The 15,325-nt window shown below is 46.4% G+C and overlaps 1 protein-coding gene across 1 annotated transcript in view; it reads left to right on the forward strand.

The window, feature by feature from the left end:
- Positions 1–15,325, forward strand: part of wdr11 (WD repeat domain 11) — a 188,393-nt gene that overhangs the window by 168,185 nt on the left and 4,883 nt on the right. Inside the window, exons 26-28 of the mRNA XM_052089447.1 lie at positions 1,130–1,227; positions 5,671–5,816; positions 13,761–13,840. Coding sequence (XP_051945407.1) covers positions 1,130–1,227; positions 5,671–5,816; positions 13,761–13,840 — 324 coding nt within the window. The remainder of the gene's footprint in view (positions 1–1,129; positions 1,228–5,670; positions 5,817–13,760; positions 13,841–15,325) is intronic.

Here is a 15,325-nt window from a genome sequence, read left to right on the forward strand (position 1 = left end):
TACGTAATTATTAATACAACCCTGTGACGAGGAGGAGGGCGTGGCCGGGTCGTGATGGTGGGCACTGAATCAGCTGATTAGCGGGAGAGCGAGATAAAGGGGAGCCGGAGGCACCAGTTAGAGAGAGAGAGAGATAGATGCATGCGGCTGTGCTACATGTGTGTCTGTGTTTGGTTCTGTCTGTTTTAAGTTAAGTTTGACATTAAAACTTTGTTTACTGTTCAGCCGGTTCCCACCGCCTTCTTGCCCATCTTTGAACTGTTACAAACCCCAATTCCAAAAAAGTTTGGACAGTATGGAACATGCTAAAACAAAAAGGAGTGATTTGTAAATTATATTCACACTTTGCTATATGATTCACCCACCTACTGTTTGAAACTCATTTGGTGTTAGGATTGTATCTATAAGATGCCTAAAATGGATGCCTAGTTGAGCAGCTCACTAGAGATTTTCAGCAGAGCTGGAGTGTGTGAATCATGTGAAAGGTTAAACAGACTGTCGTTATTCCCCCAAGCCATCAGACTTCTCAATACTCAGAGACTGGTTTGACACACACACACATGTCCTGAGTTGCACTTTAATTACTGTCACTTTATAACTGTCTGCTACCTCAATAACTGCTATGTGCATAGAGCATTATCTCATAGTATGTTATGTTTACATTTTTAGAAACTGTCATCTTTTTGCACTACTGAGTACTGGTCGGCGCTGCACTGTCTATTGTCCTGTTCATTGTCAGTAATTTGTTGTACTGTCCCGTACTTTGCACATGTTTGCACGTGCACTTTATATAGGTATTTTATTTCGTTGTGTAGTCTCATGTGGTCCTATGTTGGTCCTTTGTTGTTTTTATGTAGCACCATGGTCCTGGAGGAACGTTGTCTCGTTTTGCTGTGTACTGTACTAACTGTATATGGTTGAAACGACAATAAAAACCACTTGACTTGACTTGAAATAGTACTCTACAGCCTCACTATGTTCACCTGTATATACTGTAGATTCAGACACTACAGCTTTATTGGGCCACCTGCACAGATATTCCACACAAACGCTTCTGACAATCTGCTTTCTGTGCCAGTAATTGGCCATACCCACTCACTGTATCTATTTATTTCTGTCTCTCTCTTAGAGGGTGTGCAGTTGCTCTGCCTGATTGACAAAGCAGCAGATGCGTGTCGTTATCTGCAGACGTATGGAGAGTGGAACCGTGCTGCCTGGCTGGCCAAGGTATCTCACACAGACATTTTCACTTTCTTAGTAGTGTTGTGAAAGGCAAATATCTGACAGTTACTGTCACTTAGGACCAAACTCACTAAGAATGAACTGCACCCACTGATAGCTTCATTTATTTGCACATGCAGTTTGTGTTGTTTTAGCTCTAGATTCATTAAAATAATTATTCTAATCAGATAATGGAAAAGAGCATTATTATTTTTTCCCCAAAGGTGGAGTGCCTATAACTATAAGTATTTAAGATCTTAATATCCTTAAGTTGCTGCTTCTGAACAAAATTTCCTTTTTGTATCAATGATTCAATGGTCGAAAACCTGGTCACATGGGTCACATGTCATGAAGCAAGTTTTTCTTGTCCAACAAAGCAAAGTACAAATAATTTTGAAATTAGACATTACCTTTATTTTTATTCATACAAAAACAATGTATGACAATGTATGACACTGCTTGTCCTTATACTGTGACACCTTGTAGAGATGTACCAGTTTCTACAAGTGTCTTCAATCTCACTCCATTCTTAGTGGCTGACGTTCAAAAAGCCTTAAAAGGACTGGTTCCTGAAAAACCCCCAGGACCTGATCTTATAGAGCCCTATTTCTTAAAAATAGCTGCTGATTGTGTAGCACAGCCTCTAACGTACCTTTTTAACCTTACTTTAGAGAGCAATACTATTCCCAAAATATGGAAATCTGCATTTGTTTGTCCATTATTGAAAGGGGGTGACCCGTCAAACTTAAATAATTACAGGCCAATTTCTAATTTGTCTGTTTTGGCCAAAACGCTTGAATCCCTGGTGAGTGATCAGATGAAAGACTTCTTGCATGTACAGGACATTTTATCCCCATTTCAGTCAGGTTTTAGGAAAAAACACAGTACCATCACAGCTGCAATGAAGGTGATAAATGACATCTCTGTTGCTCGTGACAAGAAGCAGCACTGTGCATCACTTTTTATTGATTTGTCAAAAGCTTTTGACACGGTTGATCATGATGTTTTAAAGATTAGGCTTCTTAATTCGGGGTTTTCAAAGAAAACTGTCTCTTGGTTCTCAAACTATCTTAGTGACAGAACTCATGCTCATCATTAAGCATGATGGTGTTCAATCTGGTATTTTACCAATCCTTAAAGGGGTTCCACAAGGCTCTGTATTAGGCCCTCTTTTATTTACTATTTATATAAATAATCTTAATCGGCATGTGTCTGATGCAAACTTTCATTTTTATGCAGATGACACAGTTATTTATTGCTGTGCACCCTCTCTTAAACAAGCCATTGCACATTTACAGAATGCCTTCAATGTGGTCCAAAACACTTTGCAACAGTTGAAACTTGTGCTCAATGCAGACAAAACAAAATGTATGCTTTTCACAGGACCTCGGAAAAGACCACTGAATGTTCCCTCAGTGATTACTCTTAATGGACGTGAAATACAGACTGTTACAACTTATAAATATCTTGGTATTGTTATTGATGATTGCCTATCATTTCAGCCTCATGTTCACTGTCTAGTGAGAAAGTTGAGGCTAAAATTGGGTTTTTACTTTCGAAATAAGCTGTGCTTTTCTTTTAAAGTTAAAAAACGGTTAGTGGCATCTACTTTTTTATCTGTGCTGGATTATGGTGATATATTATATATGCATTCATCTGCTCAATGCCTTCACATGATTGATGCAGCCTATCATGCATCGCTGAGATTTATTACTAATTGTAAAGCTCGCACCCACCACTGTGAGCTGTATTCTCGTGTAGGGTGGTCTGCTTTGACCACACGGAGGCTTTGTCATTGGTATACATTTATATATAAGGCTATTCTTGGTGTGCTCCCATCCTATTTATGTTCACTTCTTATGAAAAAAAAGAGCTGGTCATTACTCTCTCCGTTCTCAGGCTGTTGTCTTGTTTTCTGTCCCACATGTCAGTACTGTGCTGGGTAAAAAGGCCTTTGTTTATTCTGCTCCCTTTACATGGAATTTGCTGCAGAACAACTTAAAACTTAGTAAATTGATTCCTTTGAGTGTTTTTAAGTTGAGAATGAGATGCTTTGAGTTGGACTCCCTCACATGTCAATGTTTTTATTGAGATTTCATTGTAAGTGCATAATTGGCTTTCATTTGTGTGTCTTTGTACGTATGTAATGATGTGATGTAATTTTGCTGCCTATCTTGGCCAGGTCCCCCTTGCAAAAGAGATTTTTAATCTCAATGGGTTTTTCCTGGTTAAATAAAGGATAAATAAAAAATAAATGTAAGATTCCAGAAATGGGCTATTCTTAAGAATAAGTGCTTGATGTGCCTCTTCAGTTGCTAAACCTATCTAGTTTGCTTTGGATTGCATCATTTAGTGTCCAAAAACCAAAAAAATCCTTTTATTCTTTTTCGGAGTGTCTATTTGCAACCCGGTGTAAATAGCATCTGCCACACAGGGCAACTATTTGCACCACAATAGTCTGGTGGAACCACAGAAATATACCACAAACTAGACAATAGATTTCGCTGCAGTGGCGTGGTGTGTAAAGATGGTGTGAATGTGTACTGTTGTCCTTGGGATAGTGGTTCGAATCCGTGTTTTGTCCCACTCTTTTCCCATTCAATTTCCTGTTTCCACTCATAATATTTCCTATAATACTACTAAAAATAATATAATAGAATTAATATAAATTTTGATTTCATCAAAGAGATTTGGTCATGGTGAATGTCGAGGAGTGCATTAAAGGGTTCGATCCGGAGGCAAGGTGTGTCGATCGCACTAGGTCCCATGGCTCGACATCGCTTGTGTGTACATTGCATCACTGTATTACTAATATTTTTAGTAACTATGTTTTTTGGCGGAAACCATAGTTTTAATGCAATTAACCATGGTTACAGTACCGCAGCAATATGGTGATGTGATGTGTCATGGCACGCCTGCCCGACCCCCAATCGGGCTAGTCAGCCGAGAAAATGGTTAAAGGTAGCTGTGTACGGCAGTTCGGGAGAGAGAGAATCACATGCAGCTGCCGTGTGTGCATTTGTGTTTGTCTTTTTGTTTCATTAAATATTACTTTGACTGTTCAGCTGGTTCCTGCCTCCTACTTGCCCATTTGAACCCTGTTACAGGTGATTAAATTGTAACCATGGTTAATTTTGTCGTTACTGTAGAAAAACCAAGGTTATAGGTAAGGTTATGGTTAGGTTTTGGGGGATGGGGTTAATGTAGTGTGTCTTTGGGACTTTAAATAAAAACAATAAATGCACTGCAGTGATGCCCATATGCTGTATTAATATTTTAATATGGGTGCAAATAATATTTGCCACTATTTGCCATGAAAGTGCTGGGTTTATTCTGGGTTTAAGAGACTGTAAATTCTAGAGATCCCTCCACTTACTCAGACACACACATCCATCTGACACTTATCACAATTATGTTTTCTCTGAGAACTCTGGAATCGTCTGGGTTGGTTGAGTTGAGATGGAATGGCCCAGTGTTTCCCAACCATTGTGCCACAGGGATACAAACTCCTCACCTTTCAGAGAAATTCACCATTTTGAAACCATAATCGGTCACTTTTGTGATTGTTCAGAACAATGATTAATGTACAAAAGTTTATGATATTTATACGTGTAAAGGGTCTTTCACATGACTTGCGTCAGCGCTGCAGAATACATTGAAGTCTATGAAGTGATGTCACAACAAAGTGTTTTTCACACACAAGTTTTTGCTTCACCGATAATGTCTTTGAGAGTACGAAGCAACAATAAATATTTAAAAACTCTCCAGATTTGTGAAGAGACATTGAATGTCTCATAATTTCTTTTAAATAAATATTACCTTATCGTTTTCGGATATCAGAGACCCCAGTTATTGAACTAATTTAAATTCATCAAAACGCTTAGACTTAAACATAAATTAGTCCTTTTATTACTTTCTGCTATCAAAGCAACTGCAAGCTTATTTTCTCTCTTCCAAATAGATGTTTTCAATGTTTATTGTGCGCACCTCCCACATTTTTACGTGGCAAACTCTTGTCATGTGGAGGGCAATGCGGCGCTTGACACGGGGTTCAGACCCCAGAACCAAATTAAAACTGCCACGAGAAGTCGTCTGTTCAAGGCAAAGACGCAAAATCTATCAGTCTCCCTTGATGCGTTTGATTACGCACAGGCCAGTTTAATTTGATGCTTTTAACGATGGTTAGCCAATGTTGGATGGTGGTGTGCCATAAAATTGTTTTGTTGTAAAAAGTGTGCTGTGGTGAAAAAAGCTTGGGAAACACTGGAATAACTCAAAGTATTAAAATTTTCTATCAATTTAATAAGTGCTGATTCTTTCCTAGACTTAATTACAATATTTCATTTACTTGCTATTAAGTACCTCAAACAAACCACTTACAAACATTGTTCCATGGACATTCTATCTATATGTATATGTATCTTTAGATCTCTTCTCCATCTATCTCAGGTGCGTCTGAACCCAGCAGATAGTTCAGATGTTCTGAAGCGCTGGGCAGAGCATCTGTGTTCTCCTCAGGTCAATCAGAAGTCAAAGGCAATCCTGGTCCTGCTCTCGCTAGGGTGCTTCCAGAAAGTTGGCGAGATGCTGCACAGGTCTGCTTCACTTTTCTTTCTCATCCCTCCTTCAGTCCATCAAATAGCCTGTTGTATTCTGTCATTTCATAAAGTTTCATGGTGTACCCTTTGCATTATAATGTAGTTACTGCTGTATTGTAGTTCATTAACTGTAAAAGAATAAGTTCAGCCAAAAAATATCAGTTCTGTCAGCATTTACGCACCCTTATTTGGGCTGGGTAAAAATATAGATTTTCCTGAATGATCCAGATATACATTTTTTAAATCCCAAGATTTTACTCTATGGGCAACTTTCTTCAGTGTGAGTAAATAACTCACATATGTGACCAAATTTCATGCTGTGCAACTACAAATGTCTAAACCAGTGACTGGTTCAGATTTCATTCGCCAGTAATTATGTAGTATATTGGTGAAGAAGTTCATGTTGCAGCCTTCTGTGGTTTAGTAATGGCAAAGGCCATATCACAAATTAAATAGCAGCCTTAAACATGGGATAAGCAGGATAATCAATTTCTCTTCATTGCAGTATAATGCAGTATAATCCACAGAACACCTAGCCATGGATTATCCCTTACATTTATATGTGTATAAATACATGTGTATGTACATCATGTTAAATAGTGGAATACATGGAATGTGTGCATAAAATGTGTTTTCATAATATACCAAGATCCCCTGTATAATTAACAGCATTAACTTAGTGAGAACTGCATTCAGATGTAAGAAAAATTGTCATAATAATGAAATATACCCAAATAAATCTGAATCAAATCAAAATCTGACTTGAATCAGGAAATCTATATCAATACCCAGCCCTACCCTCATGTCGTTCTAAACACTTTGGAACATTCTTCTGTGGAACACAAAAAGAAAAGTTAAGCAGGATATCCTGGCCATTCTTTTAGCATAAATTCTAAGTAAACAGATGCTGTTGCAATTAAATAAATTACCATATACAGCACTAAAACAGAAGTCCTTACAACTTGTGCATTACATTCCAAGCCTTCTAAAGCCATAATATAGCTTTGTGTTAGGAGCAGATTTGAGACCTGAAGATTTTCAGTGAATAAGGACTTCAGTTTCTCACATTATGGTATCATATGGCTTCTGAAGACTTGTTACATAGTGGAATATAAAGTACCATCCATTAACTTCCATTGTAAATACAAGAGCAACATGAAGATTCTGCTAAACATGCCCTTTTGTGCATCATGGAACGACTTAAGTGTAAATGATAAAAGAATTTGGATTATTGGGTAAACTATTCCTTTAAAACGTCTAGGTTACGTATGTAACCCCCGTTCCCCGATGGAGGGAACGAGACGTTGTGTCAGAGAAGCGACACTAGGGGTCTCTCTTGAGCGCCGATATTCACCTCTGAACTATGAAAAAAGGCCAATGAGAGTTGGCACCCAGTATTTGCATGTCCCGCCCCTGGACATACGGGTATTTAAGCGGCGCAAATACGAGAGTTCATTCAGGATTTTTCTGAGGAGCCAGAAATGGTCCGGCCACAACAGTGGCTCGGCTCAGCGACGTGGCAGGGGAGACACAACGTCTCGTTCCCTCCATCGGGGAACGGGGGTTACATACGTAACCTAGACGTTCCCCTTCTGTCGCTCTCTCCACGTTGTGTCAGAGAAGCGACACTAGGGGTCCACTTATAAAAGTGCCATGCGCTGAGCTGTGTACGTGAACTGCTGATACAGGAGCGAGCAGGTATTCTTACGTGCAGGATCGACCAACTGTATCAGGCTGCACGCACTCTTCCCCAATGCCCCATTTAAGCCATCAGGATTCCTTATCGTTACCCTGGAGGGGGGAACAAGGTGCTGGCCGCCAACCTGGGAATGGGCCAAGCCTGGCCGGGCCTCTTTTCTCTCTATGTTTCTCGCATAGAGCAACTAAGGCCGGGGCCCTTACACGCATTGAGGGAAGGGGGTCTTAGCCCTTATTCAGGGCGGAGAAGACCCTGCGGAGGCCATGCCTACCCAAGAGGGGAGGCAAGTGTAAGTGGCAAAATCATCAGAGGCCTGACTTAGGGCCTATGTGGAAAAGTTGGTGCGGTGGTGGATCCAGCCTCATAGAGGGGGGAACATACAGCACGGCAACCGAGGCAGCCATGACTGCCTAAGGGAAACACGGGAGTCAGCTCGCCAGAGGGGACAGAACCGTGGTGTTACACACAGGGGGAGTCCGAAGGAGGCCTTACCTGTGGAGCACCTATACCAGTAGGGTAGCTTGCAGTACCCGCAGTGGCTTGGGTCGGCGAGTTCCTCCGCTGAACTGCGACCCACGAGGGCTAGGGAGGAATCAACCAGTGTCCCAAACCTGAGATCTCCTGGGAATGAAGGCGCACTGTTTCCCCTGGTTAGGGGGAAGGGCGCTAGGTGCAAGCGATTCACCCGGTCAGATCGTGGGCGTGCTACCAAATTCTAAGGGCTCGGTACCTGAGAAAACACGGGACGATACTGACTCAACTCGGAGATTGTAGAATCTCACAAAAGTGTTAGGTGTTGCCCAGCCCGCTGCTCTACAAATGTCTGCTAGGGAAGTGCCCCTAGCCAGTGCCCATGAGGACACAACACTCCTTGTGGAGTGGGCTCGGACCCGCAGGGGGGGGCACGGCCTGGGTGTGATAAGCCAGGGAAATGGCGTCGACAACCCAGTGGGCGAGTCTCTGCTTGGAGACAGCGTTCCCTTTCTGCTGTCCCCCAAAGCAGACGAAGAGCTGCTCAGAGCGTCTGGTGCTCTGTGTGCGGTCCAGATAAATACGCAAAGCGCGTACTGGACACAGCAGTGAAAGGGCTGGGTCTGCCTCCTCCCGGGGCAGCGCTTGCAGGTTCACCACCTGATCCCTGAAGGGTGTGGTAGGAACCTTGGGCACGTAGCCCGGTCACGGTCTTAGGATCACGAAAGTGTCTGCCGGACCGAACTCCAGGCAAGCGTCGCTAACAGAGAACGCATGTAGGTCCCCGACCCTCTTGATGGAAGCAAGCGATATGCAGGGCCGTCTTGAGAGAGAGGGCCCTGAGTCCAACTGAGTCAAGCGGCTCGAAGGGGGGTCTCTGGAGTCCTGTAAGGATGACCGAGAGATCCCAGGAGGGGAACAGGTTAGGCCGGGAGGGAGTTATCCTCCGGGAACCTTTTAGGAACCTGACGATTAAGTCGTGCTTACCAAGAGACTTGCCGCCTACGTGCAGTCGTGGTGGGCCGCGATAGCGGCGACATCCACCTTGAGGGTGGAGGGGGACAGCCTCCTCTCCAGCCTCTCCTGAAGAAACACGAGCACTGACCTAACTGCGCACTTCTGCGGGTTTTCGGCCCGGGAAGAACACCAGTCCGCGAACAGAGGCCACTTTAGAGCGTTAAGATGCCTGGTAGAGGGGGCTCTGGCTTGATTGATTGTATCTAAGACGGTCGATGGTAGGCCGGTTAGATCTTCCGCATCCCGTCCAAGGGCCAGATGTGGAGGTTCCAGAGGTCTGGGTGCGGGTGCCAGAGCGTGCCCCGTCCCTGAGAAATAAGGTCCTTCCTCAGGGGAATTCGCCAGGGAGGGGCTGTCGTGAGGAGCGTGAGGTCCGAAAACCAGGTCCGGGTGGGCCTGTAAGGGGCTAACAGAATGACTTGCTCCTCGTCCTCCCTGACCTTGCATAGCACCTGTGCAAGAAGGCTCACTGGGGAAAATGCATACTTGCGCAGCCCCGCAGGTCAGCTGTGTGCCAACACGTCTGCCCCGAGGGGAGCCTCTGTCCGGGCATACCAGAGCGGGCAGTGGGAGGTTTCTTGGGAGGCAAACAGGTCTACCTGAGCCTTGCGAACCGGTCCCAAATCAGCTGGACCGACTGGGGGTGGAGCCTCCACTCTCCGCCAGGAAAGCTTTGTCTTGACAGCGCGTCCGCTATCACATTGAGGTTGCCGGGGATGTGAGTGGCGCGCAGTGACTTAAGTCGCTGCTGACTCCAAAGTAGGAGACGACGGGCGAGCTGTGACATGTGGAGGGAGCGTACGCTGCCTTGGCGGTTTATGTAGGCTACGACCGTGGTGCTGTCTGTCCTGACTAGGACGTGTTTGTTCCGAATTAAGGGGAGAAACTTCTGCAGGGCCAGAAAAACAGCCAGCAGCTCTAGGCAGTTGATGTGCCAGCGCAGCGGGCCTCAGTTCCACCAGCCTGCGGCTGCGCGCCCGTTGCATATGGCGCCCCAACCCAATTTGGAGGCGTCGGTTGTGACCAGAACGCGTCGGGACACCTGCTGCAAGGGTACTCCTGCCCTTAGAAAGCAGAGGTCTGTCCAGGGTTTGAAGGTTTGGTGGCAGGCAGAGGTAACTTTTACGTTGTGCGTGCCATGGCGCCATGCTCGTCTCGGGACTCGAGTCCGGAGCCAGTGCTGAAGTGGTCTCATATGCATCAACCCCAGCGGCTCGGCCACCGCGGAGGATGCCATATGCCCCAGGAGCTGTTGGAAACGTTTTAGCGGGACCACAGCGCCTGGCTTGAAGGAAGTGAGGCATTTCAGCACTGACTGAGCATGCTCGTTGGAGAGACGTGCTGTCATTGAGACTGAGTCTAACTCCAGACCGAGAAAAGAGATGCTCTGGACCGGGGAGAGCTTGCTCTTTTCCCAGTTGACCTGAAGCCCCAAACGGCTGAGGTGGCTGAGCACCTGGTCTCTGTGTGCGCATAGTAACTCTCGGGAGTGGGCCAGTATGAGCCAGTTGTCGAGGTAATTGAGTATGCGTATGCCGGCTTCTCGGAGCGGGGCAAGAGCTGCCTCTGCGACTTTCGTGAAGACGCGAGGGGACAGAGACAGGCCGAAGGGGAGGACTTTGTACTGATACGCCTGGGCGTCGAACGCGAACCGTAGGAAGGGTCGATGTCGAGGGCGAATTGAGACGTGGAAGTATGCGTCCTTCAGGTCTACTGCTGCGAACCAATCTAGATGCCGGACACCAGATAGAATTTGTTTCTGGGTGAGCATTTTGAACGGGAGTTTGGACAAGGTCCGATTGAAAACTCGCAGGTCCAAGATCGGTCGTAAGCCACCGCTTTCTTGGGTACAACGAAGTAAGGGCTGTAGAAACCCTTCTTCGTTTCGGTTGGAGGGACAGGCTCTATCACATCCTTTAATAGAAGGGAGGCGATTTCTTCGCGCAGGGAATGGGCATGTTGGCCGTGTACTGCGGAAAAATGTACGCCCACGAAGAGGGGCGGAGACCTGGCAAACTGAATTGCGTAACCGAGTCGAATGGTCCGGTGCAGCCAGCGTGATGGGTTGGGCAGTGAAAGCCACGCCTCTAAATGCCATGCTAGGGGCACCAAGGGGACGAGTTTTTTGGACGTACCCGGCAGGGCTTCGCAGCGGTGCGGAACAGGTAATGCGGCGTCGGGAGGCAACGTGGCGTCCCGAGGCTCTGGTGCTGAGAATAAACTCAAAGCACTTACCTTGCTCCGCGCATCCGGCAGGGGACGGGTTCATGACTGAGGAGGAGGTCTGATGTTGGCGTCCTCTGGACTCGTCTGAACCGGCTGGCCGGGGAACAGTCGTGGGGCTGAAGGCGGGGACACTGCGTCCATGGAGCCGGGACTGTTGAGGCCTGAAAGCAGAGTGCCATGAGAACGACATTTGTGGGCCAGGTGACCCCAGAGACCACAAGGAAATAGCTCTGTAGAGTGTAAAGAATTGAACAAATAATTCTCCTCCCGGCCCTCCACCGGGGAACGGAGTGGTCTTACCAGCTCCGGAGCTAACGTCTCGTTCTCTGGGTCTGTCATCTCAGGAGTGCCTGGGAGCCTTCTGGGTCCTCAAGGGGGTCCGTGAGACGATGGGCGTCCAACTTCTGCGGGGAGCTCAACGCTGGGGCTGAGAGCTGGGCCCACTCACTTGTTAGTTGAGGCGGAGCACCACTTTCTTTCTTTCTTGAAAGCCGCAGGAGGACGCCCTCGGCGAGCAGACAGGGCATGGCCCCTGGCGGCAGGTTTGCTGCAGGTCAGGATGCTTTTTTTGCTTGAAAATAGCCTTCGTCTGTTTCTTCACCACTGAGGACTGCTGGGTGAAGTCGTCAAGTGGTGTCACCGAATGGACGGAGCTGGGAGACGGGGCGTTTGAGAAAGCGTGCTTTGTCTGCCTCCCGCACTGCCTGTCCATCGCTGCGCTTCTGGACCACGGAGTGGCCATCGCCTGTTTGAGTGCAGTTCCTGCAGCACGTCAAGAACAGGACCACCCAAGTGCAGATTTTGAAGTGCCCTGGCCCGGTGGACTTGCAGGAGGGGGCCATGACGTGCAGGGGGGAGCGGTCTGGGACCGTTCTACCACCGAGGGTAGCGAGAGAGGAGGAGCGAGGAAGCTGGGCTTGCTCAGCTCGTCATGCACGTCCGGGAAGGAACCTGGGGGGGGGGCACGGCTGTGAGCGGCGCACATGCCCGCGGAACCAATTAAGCCCGGGGAAGCATAGCGGACCTTCTTGCGTCAGGCTCAGACTGGGCGGAGACCCGAAGGTGGCGGCCCAGGCGAGTTATCCGCATCCGATGCCGCTGTTACGCTCTCCGATGCAGCGGTAATGTCATCATCCAATGCCGGGGAGCTCGAGGGACCGGACGGTAGGCTGTTAAGTGGACCGCACTAATCCCGAGCTCGGGGGAAGCAGGCAAGCGTGCCGGGGAGGCGGGAGGTTTTCGAGGGGATTTACCTGGCGAAAGCGTCCCATTATTCTCCCCAGATCGTTCTCCATCGCCCGCGGCGCCTGTCTCAATCCCGTAGGAAGGAGGTGAGGCGCGGGGGGCGGCTGAAATGGCTCTCTCTCACTACAAGAGAAAGCAGAGATTGCAACGCTGCCGCGGTTCTCACACTGAAAACATAACCCATTGGAGAGAATGCTCATCCCGAGCTCTGACGGAAACAAGCAAGCATGCAGGGGAGGCGGGGGGGTTCGAGGGGGTTCACACGGCGAAACGGAGCCCGTCACTGTCCCCAGATCATTTTCATTGCCCGCGGCGCCTGCCTCAATCCCGTAGGAAGGAGGCGAGGCGCGGGGGGGCGGCTGAAGCGGCTTTTTCTCACTACAAGAAAAAGCCTACGACCGCAATGCTGTCATGGCTATGTTCTCGTACTGAAAACATAGACCATTCTTAAAAACGCTGCCTGTGTGTGATCGCAACCCAGGAAAGCAAGGCAGTTTTTATGGCCGCCAGAGGTGGGGAGAATCAACGCATCCAGAAACTACACAGAGGCGGAAAATCGTCTTTAAAAAGACGCGTCCTGAGAAGGATGTTCAACGCCGCTGTGTTTTGCTCTTTTAGAGCGAAATTCACTCTTTTAGAATAACTCTTTCGAGTTGTCTGCGCTGTCGAAGCGCCCAGGGGCAAGAATGCACAGCCGTGCACGAATGAGAAAGCCGCTGTTATGCGCCGTCAGATCCAACAGCATGTAGAGCGTCAGAGGATTAAACAGGAACTTGGTGTGTAACTCGCAGCAGACTGCATGCACGACCATCGGCTCCGAAGAAATTTTCTGAATGAACTCCCGTATTTGCGCCGCTTAAATACCCGCATGTCCGGGGGCGGGACATGCAAATACTGGGTGCCAACTCTCATTGGCCTTTTTTCATAGTTCAGAGGTGAATATCGGCGCTGAAGAGAGACCCCTAGTGTCGCTTCTCTGACACAACGTGGAGAGAGCGACAGAAGGGGAACTGTAATCAAAGAAAAAAAAAAGTGATGCAATTTTAAGTGATAATTTTTGTTGTCATAATATAATAATTTATCTGTTGCAATGGATTAGTGTGTTCCTTATTTCCAATCACAGGGAATATTGATTGGCATATCCTTTGCTCAATGCAAATAAACTGTGTGAGAGGCACTGCATGTTGAGAAAGGCAGCAGGCACTGATTTGATATTTGAATGTGCATGATAACAGACATGATGCTCTGATGTGTCTCAGAAATGTCTTCAAATTTCCCCACAGCATGAGATATTTCGACCGCGCTGCACTCTTTATTGAAGCCTGTTTGAAATATGGTGTGATGGAAACCAATGATGACGTTAATATCCTTCTGGTGCATCTTTGTTTTTCAAAGCATAGTCAAGCCCAAGAGCCAAAATACTACATTTATATATTATACATTATTTCCTACAGAGCAGAGTGCCCTATTCTTCTATTCTAATCTTTTCTATTTGTAAAAGTACTTTTGGTCTAAAATGTATTTTTCCTATTGACACATTAAGTTGAAAATAACCATCATGTTTACAAACGTTTACAAACACAAATATTTTTGTGAAACCTCATAAGACAGATTGTTTCACTTTTAATTGACTATATCACAATTCCAGTGGGTCAGAAGTTTACATATACTAAGTTAACTGTGCAATTTCTAAACACCTGAAGGTACCACATTAATCTGTACAAACAATAGTATGCAAGTGTAAACACCGTGGGGCCATCATATCGCTCAAGAAGGAGACAAATTCTGTCTCCTATAGATGAACGTAGTTTATCTAATTGTGAAATTGTGAAAAACTGAGATTAAATGTATTTACTAAGGTGTATTTATACTTCTGACTTCAACTGTGTGTGTGTGTGTGTGTGTGTGTGTGTGTTTGTGTGTTTGTGTGTGTGTTTGTGTATACACATACACTAATCAGCCACAACATTAAAACCACTGAGGTGAAGTGAATAGCATTTATTATCTCGTTACAATAGCACCTGTCAAGGGGTGGGATATATATTAGGCAGCAAGTGAACAGTCAGATCTTGAATTTCGAGTGTTGGAATCAGACTGGGTCAGAATATATCCATATATAGTCTTGTGAGGTGTTACCGGTATGCTGTACCTACCAAAAGTGGTCCAAGGAAGGATAACCGGTGAACCGGCGACAGGGCCATGGGCGCACAAGACTCACTAGCCCATCTGATCCTATCCAACAGAAGAGCTACTGTTGCACAAATTGCAGAAAAACATAATGCTGGTCATGATAGAAAGGTGTCAGAACACACAGTGCATCGAAGCTTGCAGCATATGAGGCTGTGTTGCCGCATACCGGTCAGAGTGCCCATGCTGACCCCTGTCCACTGCCGAAAGCACCTACAAATGGGCACATGAGCGTCATAACTGGACCATGGAGCAATGGAAGAAGGTTGTCTGGTATGATGAATCATGTTTTCTTTTAGATCATGTGGACAGCCGGGTGCGTGCGCGTCGTTTACCTGGGGAAGAGATGGCAGCAGGATGAAGAGGCAGTGTGATGCTCTGGGCGATGTTCTGCTGGGAAACCTTGTGTCATTGCATTCATGTGGATGTTACTTTGACACGTACCAGCTACTTAAAGATTGTTGCAGACCATGTACACCCCTTCATGACAATGGTATTCTCTGATGGCATTGGCCTTTCAGCAAGATATTGTGCCCTGCCACACTGCAAAAATGGTTCAGGAATGGTTTGAGGAACATGACAAATGGTTCAAGGTGTTGACTTGGCTTCCAAATTCCCAAGATCTCAATCCGATTGAGCATCTACTGTATGGGATGTGCTG

The sequence above is a fragment of the Xyrauchen texanus genome, chromosome 24 (genome assembly GCF_025860055.1).
Source record: "Xyrauchen texanus isolate HMW12.3.18 chromosome 24, RBS_HiC_50CHRs, whole genome shotgun sequence".
Taxonomy (NCBI): domain Eukaryota; kingdom Metazoa; phylum Chordata; class Actinopteri; order Cypriniformes; family Catostomidae; genus Xyrauchen; species Xyrauchen texanus.